Genomic DNA, 15,387 nt, shown 5'->3' on the forward strand with positions numbered 1-15,387 from the left:
CCAAAACTAGACAAGGATGTCACAAAGAAAGAAAACTACAGGCCAATATCACTGATGACCACAGATGCAAAAATCCTCAACAAAATACTAGCCAACAGAATCCGACAGCACATTAAAAGGATCATACGCCATGATCAAGTGGGGTTTATTCCAGGAATGCAAGGATTCTTCAATATACGCAAATCAATCAATGTGATACACCATATTAACAAATTGAAGGAGAAAAACCATATGATCATCTCAATAGATGTAGAGAAAGCTTTTGACAAAATTCAACACCCATTTATGATAAAAACCCTCTAGAAAGTAGGCATAGAGGGATCTTTCCTCAACATAATAAAGGCCTCATATGACAAACCCACAGCCAACATCGTCCTCAATGGTGAAAAACTGAAACCATTTCCACTAAGATCAGGAACAAGACAAGGCTGCCCACTCTCACCACTCTTATTCAACACAGTTTTGGAAGTTTTAGCCACAGCAATCAGAGAAGAAAAGGAAATAAAAGGAATCCAAATCAGAAAAGAAGAAGTAAAGCTGTCACTGTTTGCAGATGACATGATACTATACATAGAGAATCCTAAAGATGCTACCAGAAAACTACTAGAGCTAATCAATGAATTTGGTAAAGTAGCAGGATACAAAATTAATGCAGAGAAATCTCTGGCATTCCTGTACACTAATGATGAAAAATCTGAAAGTGAAATCAAGAAAACACTCCCATTTACCACTGCAACAAAAAGAATAAAATATCTAGGAATAAACCTACCTAAGGAGACAAAAGACCTGTATGCAGAAAATTATAAGACACTGATGAAAGAAATTAAAGATGATACAAATAGATGGAGAGATATACCATGTTCCTGGATTGGAAGAATCAATATTGTGAAAATGACTCTACTACCCAAAGCAATCTACAGATTCAATGCAATCCCTATCAAACTACTACTGGCATTTTTCACAGAACTAGAACAAAAAATTTCCCAATTTGTATGGAAACACAAAAGACCCCGAATAGCCAAAGCAATCTTGAGAACGTAAAACGGAGCTGGAGGAATCAGGCTCCCTGACTTCAGACTATACTACAAAGCTACAGTAATCAAGACAGTGTGGTACTGGCATAAAAACAGAAAGATAGATCAATGGAACAGGATAGAAAGCCCAGAGATAAGTCCACGCACATATGGTCACCTTATCTTTGATAAAGGAGGCAGGAATGTACAGTGGAGAAAGGACAGCCTCTTCAATAAGTGGTGCGGGGAAAACTGGACAGGGACATGTAAAAGTTTGAGATTAGATCATTCCCTAACACCATACACAAAAATAAGCTCAAAATGGATTAAAGACTTAAATGTAAGGCCAGAAACTATCAAACTCTTAGAGGAAAACATAGGCAGAACACTCTATGACGTAAATCACAGCAAGATCCTTTCTGACCCACCTCCTAGAGAAATGGAAATAAAAACAAAAATAAACCAATGGGACCTAATGAAACTTCAAAGCTTTTGCACAGCAAAGGAAACCATAAACAAGACCAAAAGACAACCCTAAGAATGGGAGAAAATATTTGCAAATGAAGCAACTGACAAAGGATTAATCTCCAAAATTTATAAGCAGCTCAATAGCAAAAAACAAACAACCCAATCCAAAAATGGGCAGAAGACCTAAGTAGACATTTCTCCAAAGAAGATATACAGACTGCAACAAACACATGAAAGAATGCTCAACATCATTAATCATTAGAGAAATGCAAATCAAAACTACAATGAGATATCATCTCACACCAGTCAGAATGGCCATCATCAAAAAATCTAGAAACAATAAATGCTGGAGAGGGTGTGGAGAAAAGGGAACACTCTTGCACTGCTGGTGGGAATGTGAATTGGTACAGCCACTATGGAGAACGGTATGGAGGTTCCTTAAAAAACTACAAATAGAACTACCATATGACCCAGCAATCCCACTACTGGGCATATACCCTGAGAAAACCATAATTCAAAAAGAGTCATGTACCAAAATGTTCATTGCAGCTCTATTTACAATAGCCCGGAGATGGAAACAACCTAAATGTCCATCACCCGATGAATGGATAAAGAAGATGTGGCACATATATACAATGGAATATTAGTCAGCCATAAATAGAAACGAAATTGAGCTATTTGTAATGAGGTGGATGGACCTAGAGTCTGTCATACAGAGTGAAGTAAGTCAGAAAGAGAAAGACAAATACCGTATGCTAACACATATATATGGAATTTAAGAAACAAAAATGTCGTGAAGAACCTAGGCATAAAACAGGAATAAAAACACAGACCTACTTGAGAATAGACTTGAGGATATGGGGAGGGGGAAGGGTAAGCTGTGATAAAGCGAGAGAGAGGCATGGACATATATACACTACCAAACGTAAGGTAGATAGCTAGTGGGAAGCAGCTGCATAGCACAGGGAGATCAGCTCGGTGCTTTGTGACCACCTGGAGGGGTGGGATAGGGAGGGTGGGAGGGAGGGAGACACAAGAGGGAAGGGATATGGGAACAGATGTATATGTATAACTGATTCACTTTGTTATAAAGCAGAAACTAATACACCATTGTGAAGCAATTATACTCCAATAAAGTTGTTAAAAAAAAAAAAACAGGCAAAGGGCATAAACAGACATTTCTCTGAAGGAGATATACAAATGGCCAAAAAGCACATGAAAAAATATTCAACCTCATTTGTCATTAAGGGAATGTAAATAAAAACCACAAGATACCACTTCACATAGAGCATATTGACCATAATAACAGAATTGGCTCTAATCAAAAATATAAGTGTTAGCAAGGAGAGAAATATGAACACTTGTACATTGCTGGTGGGAAGGTAAAGTGGTGAAGCCACTGTGAAAAACGGTTATGGAGTTCCTCAAAAAGGTAAATAAATTCTATTCCTAGGTATATACCCAAAAGAATTGAAAATAGGTACTCAAAAAATATTCATATGAAAATGTTCATATCAGCACTATTCACAACAGGCAAAAGGTTGAAACAACTCAAATGTCTATCACTGGATGAGTGAATGCATGAGTTGTGAGATATGCATGCAATGAAATATCATTCGGCCATAAAAAGGAAGTAAGTACTAGCTACATCATGGATGAACCTTGAAAACACTGTAGTAAATGAAAGAAGCCAGACATAAAAGGACCATATATTGTATGATTCCACTTATAAGAAATTAGAATAGAAAACAGACTCGTAGTCACCCGATGCTGGAGGGAGATTAGAATGGGCAGTAACTGCTTAGAGGGTATGGGGTTTTATTTTACAGTGATGAAAATGTTTTGGAACTAGATAGAGGTGGTGGTTGCATGTTATGAATGTACCAAATGGCACTGAATTGTCCAGGGTAAAATGGTTCATTTTATATTATGTAAATTTCACATCAATGAAAATAAAGAAGTAAAGAAAGAAAAAAGAAAGAGAGGGAGTGTGGGAGAAAGAAAGGAAGGAAGAACAGGAGGGTAGCTGTATTAAGACAAAGCAGACTTCAGAACAAAAAAACTTATCAGAGCAACAGAGGCACTAAGTAAGGATTCAATAAGAAAACAAAACAATCCTTAGTGTGCACGCACCTAAAACAGAGCATCAAAATATATGAGGCAAAAACTGATAGACCTGAAAGGGGAAATGGACAAATCCATGTTATAGCTGGAAAATTCAAAACCTCCCTTGAGATAATCAACAAATGGAACAGAGAGGAAATCAGTAAGGATATAGCTGATCTGAACGGAACTATCAGTCAACTTGACCTAATTAACATTTATAGAATACTCTGTCCAACAACAGAACACATAGACTTCTCAAGCTCACATGGAAACACTCCTCAAGACAGTCCACTTTCTGGGCCATAACACACACACTCTAACAAATTTTTAAAAAATAGAAATCATACAAGGTGTGTTCTGACACCACAATGGAATGAAGCTAGAAATCAGTAACAGAAAGATAGCTGGAAAATCCCCAAATTTTGGAGATTAAACAACACACATCTAAGTAACACATGGGTCAAAGAAAAAGTCTCAAGATAAATCTAAAATTATTTTGAATTAAATTAAAGTGGAAATAAATACAACTTATGAAAATGTGTAGGGTGCAGAAAAAGCATTGGGAATTTATAGCATTAAATGCATATATTAGGAGAGAGCTAAACATCAATAATCTAAGATTCCACCTTAGGAAACTAAAGAAAGAAGAGCAATTTAAGCATCAAGCAAGCAGAAGAAAAGAAACAATAAAAATTACAGAATCAATGAAATTGAAAAGAGGAAAGTACAATAATAGAAAATCAATGAAACCAAAATCTGGCTCTTTAAACAGATCAATAAAATAGATAAACCTTTAGCCAGGCGAACAGAGAAAAAAAGAGAGAAGACAAGTTTACCAATATCAGAAATGCAAAATGGGTCATCACTATTGATTCCATGGAGAATAAAAAGACAATAAAGGAATATTATGAACAATTCTATGCTCACAAAGTTGGTAAATTAGATGAAAGGGACCGATTACTTGAAAGCCTACTAAAACTCACACAAGGAGATGTAGATTATCTGAATAGGCCTATTATTATTAAAGCAATTGAATCGGTAGTTAATAACTTCCCAACAAAGAAAGTATCAGGCCCAGATGGTTTCACTGGTGAATTCTACCAAAGATTTAAGGAAGTAATGATAACAATTCTCTACAAAATCTTCAAGAAAATATAAGAGTGAATATTTCTTAACTCATTCTATGAGGCCAGCATTATCCTAATATCAAAACCAGATAAAGACATTACAAGAAAGGAAAACTACAGACCAGTATCTCTCATGAATGCAAAAATCCTCAACAAAACGTTAGCAAATTGAATGTAAAATTACATAAAAAGAATTATAAACCACAATCAAGTGTGATTTATTCCAGGTATGCAAGGCTGATTCAACATTCAAAAATCAGTCACCGTAATCCACCACACATCAATAGGCTAAATAAGAAAAATCATATGAATTGACACAGGAAAACCATTCTCCTATACTCACAATAAAAACTTTCCACAAACCTGAATAAAAGGAAGATTCCTCAATGTAATTTAAAAAAACCCCTGCAACCCCACCCTCACCCCAAACTATAGCTATCATCATAATTAATGGCAAGAAATTAGAAGCTTTCCCCCTAAGATAAGGAACAAGGCAAGGATATCATCTCTCTCTACTCCTATTCAACAGCATAATGAAGTCCTAGCTAGTACAATAAGGAAAGAAAAGGTACACAAATTTGGGACAAAACAATTAAACTGATGTGTGTGTGTGTATATATATATATATTTGTTTATATTTATATTTATATTTATAAATATTTGTTGTTGATTCTTTGGAATGGATATTAAAAAATCTCCAAGAACTCCAAGAATTAACAAGCAAATATAGCAAGGTCATAGGACAGAAGATTAATATACAAAAGTTAACTGCTTTCCAATATACCAGTAATAAACAATAGGAATCCGAAATTTAAAAAACATTTACCATAGCACCAAAGAAAACAATAAAACACTTGGGTAAAAATCTAACAATACGTACAGAATGTACATGTAGAAAACTACAAAACGTTAATGAAAGAAATCACAGACACATAAATACATGGGGAGATAGTCCATGTTCATGGATTGTAAGACTAAACACTAACATATCAGTTCTTCCCAACTTCATTTGTAGATTCAATGCAATCCCAATCAAAATCACCAGAATCTATTCTGTAGATATCAACAAACTGATTTTAAAGTTTATATGGAAAGACAAAAATGCCCTGGAGTAGCCAAGACAACCGTGAAGAAAAACAATGCTGGAGGATTCTCCATTACCCAACTTTAAGACTCAATATAAAGCTACAGTATTCAAGAGAGAGTAGTTGGCCAAAGAACAGACACATAGATCAACAGACCAGAATAATTAGACCCACACAAATATGCTCAACTGATGATATAACAAATAGATATTTTTTCTCACAATTGAAGGAAACTAGTTTTTAAATGCCCTAAATTCAAATCTTCCCAATAATGCTGATTAAGCTCAATCTCCATTTTATTAACATCCAAAATGCTAAATTCTACTTTCTGTTTATACTTGGTGAATTATATCTAAGATTACTGAGGCATGAATTGGAGCAATTTAATCACTACATAAAAGGTGGCAACTAGCCAATAGAACAATTTCACACAACCACCAGAAAATCTTGCTTTCCCCAAATGTTAGCAATAGTCAGAAAAATAAAGAACATAGTTTCTGAACTTGGTCTTCATGTCTCAGCTTAAGTGTTACTTTGGGAGGCCTTCTGTGACCCCTGGGATAAGTTAAACCCACTTGCAGTATAATTAGGCAGAACCCTATACCTCCTCTCTTTTGTAAACATTACATTAATTATATTAAACTAACATAATTATATATAACTAATATACTGATATTAATATGTATACACATTATAGACTGTATGGCTCCAGCAGGTCAAAGACCTTTTCTTATTCACTAACCCCTTGTGCCCCTGGCACAAAGCAAGTGCTCAATAGTTATCTGTTGAATTTAACTGCATAAAATATGTGTTGTGAAGAAGAGGCATAAAATTTCAGTCATCAGAAACACCAAAAGTCTATGTTTTTAAATGTCAAAGAGAAAAAGGTTCATAAAACTGGTCAAAATTTTTTCTTTAACTTACAAAATCAAAAGGGATTTTGTGAAAGAAAAAATTCCTAAGAGAAACGGGAATAACCCAAATTATCCAGCCATGACCCAGATCAGTAGTTCTCAACCTCACTCCACACAGAAGTTACCTGGGACATTTAAACAATACCAATTTAATTGGGCTAGTAATAGAGCCCAAATGATAGGTAGTACTTAAAATTTCTTCAGGTGAATCTAATGTTCTGTTATGGTAAAATACAGTCCAGTACAAAAAGCTCAAGAAACTGTCTCAAACAAGTCTCGCAACTGGAAAGATCACTACAATAAACAAAATGAAAACTGATAAAATGGAAAATTAACAAACCTTTATTTAGTACCAATAGGGTTTTAGTAATAAACAAAAAGCATTTATAATTCATAAGTTAAGCAGAACATAAGGAGTACAGTATAAAGAAAAATCAAACTGTAAATCAGACAGTATGCTGTGAAAACCATAAGAACTCTACAGAGAATTTCACACTATCAAGATATATACTTTATTCAAATTCATTCATAGAGTCTACTACATGTCAAGCCAACTAGGCACAGGAAACAAAAACAAATAAAAGTGTGTTTTCTATAAACAGTGTGGAAACAAATGGTAAGCCAAATAGAAAACAAAATGATTGAATCCCTGTTCTCATCGTTCATTGAAATTAATTAAGTGGATTGAAGACTTAAGTACAGAATGCAAAACTATGTTACTTTAAGAAGACAGTATAGGAGAATACCTTTATGATTTCAGATTAGGAAAGGATTTCTTCCTTTTTTTTAGGAAAGGAGTTCTTTTAAAAGACACAAAAATCAATAAGCATAAAGGAACAGACTGATATTCTTATCTATACTGAAATTAAGAATTTTTACTCATCATAAGATACCACTTAAAGGAAGGAAAAAGTTCAGAAAATTGGAGAAGCTATTTGTAACCACATAAACGGGAACAAAAGCATTTATAAAGCCTTGGTATCCAGAATATATAAAGACCTGTATCCAGGATACATAAATATTTCCTAAGAATCAATGTCTTTTTTTTTTTGAATTCTGAACTTTGTATGTGAAAACCCACAGGATGAACGTGTCTCTGCATGATGTTATCTTCTTCCAGAGAAGACCTAATTTGCTTCAGGCAAACATCTAGCCTAAGAACACTGACAACTGGTTATTAATTAAGCTTAATAAATCCAATCAGGGATAGGGATGATCTGACACTGGACATCAGTCTTTGTAAAGGCCGGTTTATTTCCAGCTCACTGTTACCACTAAGGTGTATCCTTTCAGGGTTCTAACCAAAAGCCTTGGGGACTTAAATGAGTCCCTCATCCTTGGTGTGCCCTGAACTCCAATTTTTGAACCCCCTAACCACAGGATGTCAAAATCTCTCCTCAAATTCTCAGTTTCTCAACACTGCATGAGGAATTAGAGGATAATCTTTAGGGAGAAAAACTGGTCCCAAATGACTGGGCTCATGTAATTGAGCTTCCCACTTCTCTCAGATCTTGATTTTGCAATTCTTCACTACCTTGGTAGTTTTCAGTAATTTCAAATAGTTATACTTTTAATCTAGCTCTTCTAGTTATTTTCAGCAGGAGGATTGGCTGAAAAAACCTAGTCTCTAATTACCTTCATGATTTTTTAAAGAATATATTTCTTTCTTCTAATTAAAAGGCCTAGAAGCAAGAACACTCCAGTAGTAATAAGCATGACAAGCACCTAAATTTTGGTTTCTAAACACCATTCCCACTAAAAGAAACTTGTACTCCTTGGAGAAATGGTTGATTCCACGTATCAGGGTGGGATATACAAATCACACTGCTATAGACAGAACGTTTGTATCCTCCCAATTCTGATGTTGAAATAGTCCTCAATGTGATGGTATCTGGAGGTGGGGCCTTTGGGAAGTGATTAGGTCATGAGGGCAGAGCCCTCATGAAATGAGTTTAGTGCCTTATAATAGAGACTCCAGAAAGCTTGATCCCCCTTTCTGCCCACATGAGGGCACAGTGAAAAAATGGTCATCTACGAAATAGGAATCAGGTCGTCATCAGACACTGAATCTGCAGGTTCCATGATCTTGGACTTCTCAGCCTCCAGTACTGTGAGAAATAAATTTCTACTGTGTATAAGCTACCCAGTCTGTGGCATTTTGTTATAACAGCCCAAATGGACTAGAACAGATATATAGTTAAAAGTAAATTCCCCTCCCACTTTTGACCCTCAGCTACCTAGCTCCTCTCCCTGAAGGTGATGTCTGTAAACTAGGACTTTGGGTATCCTTCAAGATTTAAAACATACATAAAACTAGAAATTAGCCAAAAGCAACAAATATAAGTGAACTTAGGTCAAAAATTGCCTACTCTGATCACTGTCAGATGGATATAGAGAAGATGGTCAATTAGGGTATCTTCAAATGTGTAAGCATTTTCTCTCACCATTTCTACTTCATGAAACAAATATTTGATAGACACCTTACTCTTATCAAGGGAGTTCAACACTATGCTGAAAAGTAGATGATAAGAAAAACGCGATCCTTGCTCTTAAGAAGCTTACGATTTTGCTGAGGACATGAAGTAAAAAAGAAAGTGTTCTTCCTGGATAACATTTTTTCTAATGTCTTCCCTGATCCCCTGAATTCTGTCTAAAACCACGCTCTGTGGTTCCTTCCTCTCCATCACCATCCTGTCAAAAATCTGCTCTTTTCCTGAACTCTCTCAATTTCAGTTCATGATACCAACACTGAGTGGGATGATGGATTTGATGGCGGTGAGGTTAAACAGAAACCTAAGAATCATCTTTGCACTTTCATCCCACATCCAGCAGATAAGCAAATTCTGACTAAATATTTCTAAAACTTGGTATCCAGAATATATAAATATATATATATATTTATCCTAAATATTTCTAAATATTTATATTTAGAAATATATATATATCCTATATATATACATATATATCTTATATATATATATATATCCTATATATATACATATATATCCTAAATATATATATAGGAGATATATATATATATATATATAGGATATATATATTTAGGATATATATATATTATATATATTTAGGATATATATATATATTAGGATATATATCTATATATATATCCTAATATTTCTAAATATTTATATATTTATATCCTAAATATTTATCCTAAATATATATCCTAAATATTTCTAAAACTCCTCCTATCCTTTCCAACCCCACTTTTGCTCTCAGTTAAGACCGGCATCATCTCTCATCTGGGCCACTTAATTGCTCCATACCGAAGCCTCCTCCCTCCAATTCTTGCTCCAGACCACTATTCTGAACGCTCCCCGTCCTTCACAGGCATGACACATAGGCCCTCATTCATCTGCCCTCTACCTGCCTCTCCAATTTAACACCTCACCACTGCCATCACTCCTCCTGCATCCCACTCACATATAACCTTATTGCATCCTTCAACCATTCTAAACTTTTGTCTGGTTCCTCCAACCTCCATTCCACACTGCTATACCTTGCATCTGCAGTTTATTTTGCTTGGAATGCCTCTTCTTTCCCAGTCCTATACCAACCCATCCACCTGGCTAATGCCTCTTGTGACAAGACCCAGATAACCTCCCTGACCAGGTCCTCTTCCCTACTCTGAACAGTAAGTTACTCCCCCCACACACTGTGACATCATAGATCTTGTACATACTTATATTATTGCTCTTATTTACCCTAAAATATAAGCATTTGTTCACATGTCAGCCTCCCCCAAAACTTGGTATTCTTTGAAGTTGTCCTCCAGTGTCTTATTTTTGCAAACCTGATGTCAACCCAATATACACTAAAATATCTCAATAAATGTTTGTTGTATGAACTAAGTGAATGAAGCCTTCTCTTTTCCTCCATCTCCCTTTCTCATTTTCTTCCCCCTTCGGATAGCAACCCACAACCATGTGTCATGACTCAGTCTATGGATATAAGTTACTTACATGATTTCAGAATTCTGATGCCATAAAAGGTGACTACATATTCTACCCAAAGGCTAAATTAGCAAAGTCCCTAAGTAAGGACAGCACAATTTTCCAGCAGAACCTCGGGTCCAAGAGAAGAATCTCTTTCAAGCATAATCTCATGTCCTCTTGATTCCCATCCTAAGACAGTCTCAGTTTCTAAATGGATTACAAGGCTCATTCTCAGCAGGCCCAATCCAGTCTTTAGTTGGACACTTTAAGACAGAACAAGTTTCACCACTAAGATGTCTCCATCAAAGTATCTGAGATAGCTGGGGGCAAAGACTTCAGTCTGTAAAGCCCCTTATACAGCTAATGTTTCCCTGGAATATCCCTTGAAACACTGCTCATCTTAAAACTACTTGACTTGAAACCTTACTTAATCTTATTCTGATACTCATTCATCACACAATATTTATTTAGCACCTACTCTGTGCTGCATTCTTTACCAAAGTTCTGGGGTCATCACCCATAACATAAATATGTATATGTGACATGACCTGACTTGCCTGACCTGACTTGTCACCATGGCCTAAATGACAATGATGATGGTGTGGCATGGCTGCACCTGGCCCCTGCTTATTCTGTGCTGGGACCTCATCTTCCAGTCCCCAGTGGAAGGCATACTATAAATTCATCCTAATTCAAGAGTTGCCCAGCTGACTCTACAGCATTTAGTCGGTTCTCTTTTTCTTCTAACTCTTCTCTCTCTGCCAACATTATCTTGGATTTTGGTTTGTTTTTTAAGTTTCCATTATTTAGCTTCTTTTATGAAGTTGAATTTTTAATTTTTCTCCTTCTCCCTCTCAAAAAAATGCCAAACTAAAACTAAACTGTCAGACATTATTTGTCTTCTTATTCATATATTGGTTCTCGATACTTTGCCTGTGCTTCCACAGCTCTACGGAGAAAAAAGTATTTCTAATTCCTGCTTTATTGGCACTTTCTGGAATTACAAATTCAATGCTAAATAATTGTGGCAGGTGACAAAACCATTTCCTCATAAATCACAAGGTATAAAGAGCTTGGTAGAAGCTGAATGTAAAGCAAACAGAGACACTCTTCTGACAAATTAGAACAAGGTGTAATTAGAACTCAAAGGATAGCTTGGAGTACTGTCAGGAAGAGGAACTTGAAGAAAATCTTGGGCAGGGTATCTCCAGTACCAGTTAAAGTAAATAATCTAACACTAAAATTCCTACGAAAGGGTCAAGAACCTGGATTTCCCAGGTGGTCCAGTGGCTAAGACTCTACGCTCCCAATGCAAGGGGCCTGGGTTCGATCCTTGGTCAGGGAACTAGATCCCACATGCATGCCACAACAAAGATCCCTCGTGCTGCAGCCAGGACCCGGCACAACCAAATAAATAAATAAATATTTTTTTAAAAAAGGAGAGAGAGTCAAGAAACAATTCACAGGCAGGAGGCGTGTGGAAAATATGATAGTGGAGGGCTAAATCATTTTTTTTAAATGTACAGCTTCACTCTAACGTTTTTTAAAATTAATTAATTAATTTTGGTTGCATTGGGTCTTCGTTGCTGCGCACGGGTTTTCTCTAGTTGCATCAAGCAGGGGCTACTCTTCACTGCAGTGCACAGGCTTCTCATCATGGTGGCTTCTCTTGTTGCAGAACATAGGCTCTAGGCGCGCGGGCCTCAGTAGTTGTGGCACGTGGGCTCAGTAGTTGTGGCTCGCAGTTCTAAAGCACAGGCTCAGTAGTTGTGGTGCACAGGCTTAGCTGCTCCACAGCATGTGGGATCTCCAGGACCAGGGCTCGAACCTGTGTCCCCTGCATTGGCAGGCAGATTCTTAACCACTGTGCCACCAGGGAAGTCCCCCACATCATTTCTAATCACACAAGTCTGGGAGTGATCACTCCAACCTCTGAACTCCTGTAACTATATATATGATACCCAATCCAGACTTGTTCTTGAAATGCATATCTTACTTGCTAGACGATACGTTCTGTGGCTGTTTATTTCATCTTTATAATATCCTTCTGGCAGGCACATTTAAAAAAACAATCTCGTGCATCAACCCTGTGATTTTCACGTTTTAACTTACTTTCACAGGTAGGCTACCCTATTGGAAGAGTATAAAATCTTCGAGCTCTTAGCAATTACATTTATCATTTAAAAGCAGTCTCAGTGCTATTCAAGTAATACATATACTAAGAACAGATTAAAAAGTAATGAGACTGTTTTCCCATAATCTTCTCATTTTATGAATGGGAAACCTAAGACCAAACACTAAACGTAATAATCCTTCCTAACGTCAAAAATACCCTTCTACAATAACAAGCACCTCAGAATATATACATGCCACAAAATGTGCATCTATATAATGCTATACAGTTTGAAAAGTAATGTCACATACTCTTACCTCATTTAAGCTCCACAATTTTTATTTTACCAGGGAGTAAAACTGCGTAAGTTGCCTGAGGGAACTAGTAATTATTGAGTGCCTACTGTTCTACTACCCATCATTAACAAATACGATCAACATCCACACATATTTTACGTGCCAACAACCTCATGATGCACAACATTTTTTTTTTTTTTTTCAGTACGCGGGCCTCTCACTGTTGTGGCCTCTCCCGTTGCGGAGCACAGGCTCCGGACGCGCAGGCTCAGCGGCCATGGCTCACGGGCCCAGTGGCTCTGTGGCACGTGGGATCTTCCCGGACCAGGTCATGAACCCCTGTCCCCTGCATCGGCAGGCGGACTCTCAACCACTGCGCCACCAGGGAAGCTCACGACATTGGTTTTTAAGACAGGTCTGCTAGAGCTGAACATGTGAGACTATTTATTAAATGAAAGATTTTAGGTTTGTTTCCCATTATGTGTAAGTCTGTACTGGGTGCTGTAATTCTTCTCAAACTTTAATGTGCATACGTATCACTGGAGATCTTGTCAGAATTCAAATTATGATTCAGTAGGTCTCGAGTAGGGCTCAAGATTTCTAACAAGGTGCCAGGTGATGCCGATATGGTTGGTCTGCATTTTGAAAGCAAGGTTGGACTTCCGTGGTGGCACAGTGGTTAAGAATCTGCCTGCCAATGACAGCGAGGTTGTAGAATGTATAATTTACCCTGGGAGTTCCCTGATAGCCTAGCGGTTAGGATTCCGGGCTTTCACTGCCAAGGCCAGGGTTGGATCCCTGGTCGGGAACTGAGATGCCATGAGCAGCCTGGGGCGGCCCAAAACAGAAACACAAATTTACCCTAACTAGCACCTACTAGCTAAAACTTAACGTCCTTTCATCTTTAATGACCCTTAAGTGATACTATCATCATTCCACCTTGACACCCAAGACAAAGGCTCAGAGAAATTAACTTTGCCTACATCACAAAGCTGATGTGTGCGGAACCAGATTACAAACTTAGGCACACGGACTCCACAGGGCACTCAACCGCTCCACAGTATCCCGACGTGGTCGCAGTTGACAGGCAGATTCAGAAGTCTAAGCCAGACGCAGAGTTGTTATCTCCTGTACCACTCTTCCGAGTGGGGACCCTGCTATAATTGTGCGTCTGGTGCCAACAGAACGTTGGAGGGCAGGGGAAAGAGATCCAGAGCCTCCCTCTCAATACGGCGCAGTGGGTGGGGAACGGGCGGCAGGCGCCCGGACCGTCCCGCGGCGGGGACGGGGTCCTCGGGGTACCACGCTCGGAACCGGGGTACGCCAGTTGTCCGCGGGCGGGAGTGAGGGGGCGGGGCCTGCGCCAGGGAAAGGTTCCGGGCGGGACGTACCAACGCGCGCCGGGGAAAGGGTTCCATAGGCCAGGCCGACGCTGCTGCCTCCGCGCCCGGAGCCGAGGCCGAGGAAGTCTTAACCGGGCCCTCGGCTCCCTTGTGGAGTGGAATACCAGGGTTCTCTTTCGCTACAGCCGTTTCCTAAGAGACTTCCTCCGGCCCCTCAGTCGAGTGGGAGGCCCCGGAAATGGGGGCCGAGCGGCACCTGGCCAGCCGCTGGGGGGAGACCGTCCAGTCGTTTACCAACTCTATCACACCCCACGCAAACCCACCCACTCCGGTGCCGCCGCCATAGCCCTTACCAGCTCTTTGGGCGGCTTCTCTGGGGTTTTTCCAAACAGCCCCATGGCGAACTGAACTCGTCTCACCCCTCCCGGCTTTCCGTTCCCTGCACCCAGGCAGGTCACGGGCAGCCGCCTGGGCGGGGCCGCTGAGAGGCGAGGAGTCGGGGCGCCAGGAGCAGGGAGCGGCCGCGGGGAGCCTTGGTGCGCATGCGCCGAACTCATGCGCAGACTTGGGTCGGCGGAGTTTTGTTAAAGATTGAGGCGATTGCGCACTTTCTGGGAGGGGACTTGTGGGCCCAGGTGTGTTCTCTTGAGGCGTAGAGGCGGTTCCTCTGAAAGTTGCGAGTTTATTGACTACACCTGGTGATTACAGCTGGGCCTGCTCACCTAAACCTGTACGTTGTGGCATCAAACGAGGTACAATACTTTTACAACCACTTTCCTAACATCTTTATCCTGTCCCGTAGGCACCCCACATGCAGCGAGCCAGAAATGACCTCTTCCTCCCGGCAGACCTATTCCTCCCCTCTGTTGTCACTACCGTGACCTAGTCACTAAAACCTGGACATTATCTTTCCTGCTCCTCTTACCAAGTCCCAACAATTGTAACTTTCCTTTTTTTTTTAAACTC

At 38.9% G+C, this 15,387-nt stretch overlaps 1 protein-coding gene across 2 annotated transcripts in view; it reads right to left on the reverse strand.

The window, feature by feature from the left end:
- The window catches only part of CHMP3 (charged multivesicular body protein 3), a 65,256-nt gene extending 50,318 nt beyond the window's left edge, over positions 1-14,938 (reverse strand). Inside the window, exon 1 of one of the 2 annotated variants that reach the window (XM_082642469.1) lies at positions 14,775-14,938. In XM_082642469.1, the coding sequence (XP_082498595.1) occupies positions 14,775-14,819 (45 nt within the window). In that variant the 5' untranslated portion in view covers positions 14,820-14,938. Of the gene's footprint in view, positions 1-14,469; positions 14,603-14,774 lie in introns of those variants that run through there. The other variant, XM_082642468.1, reaches the window with a different exon arrangement.
- Positions 14,939-15,387: the final 449 nt, after the last annotated feature.

Source organism: Mesoplodon mirus, assembly GCF_964341445.2.
Source record: "Mesoplodon mirus genome assembly, chromosome: 14".
In the NCBI taxonomy this organism is placed as follows: Eukaryota; Metazoa; Chordata; class Mammalia; order Artiodactyla; family Ziphiidae; genus Mesoplodon; species Mesoplodon mirus.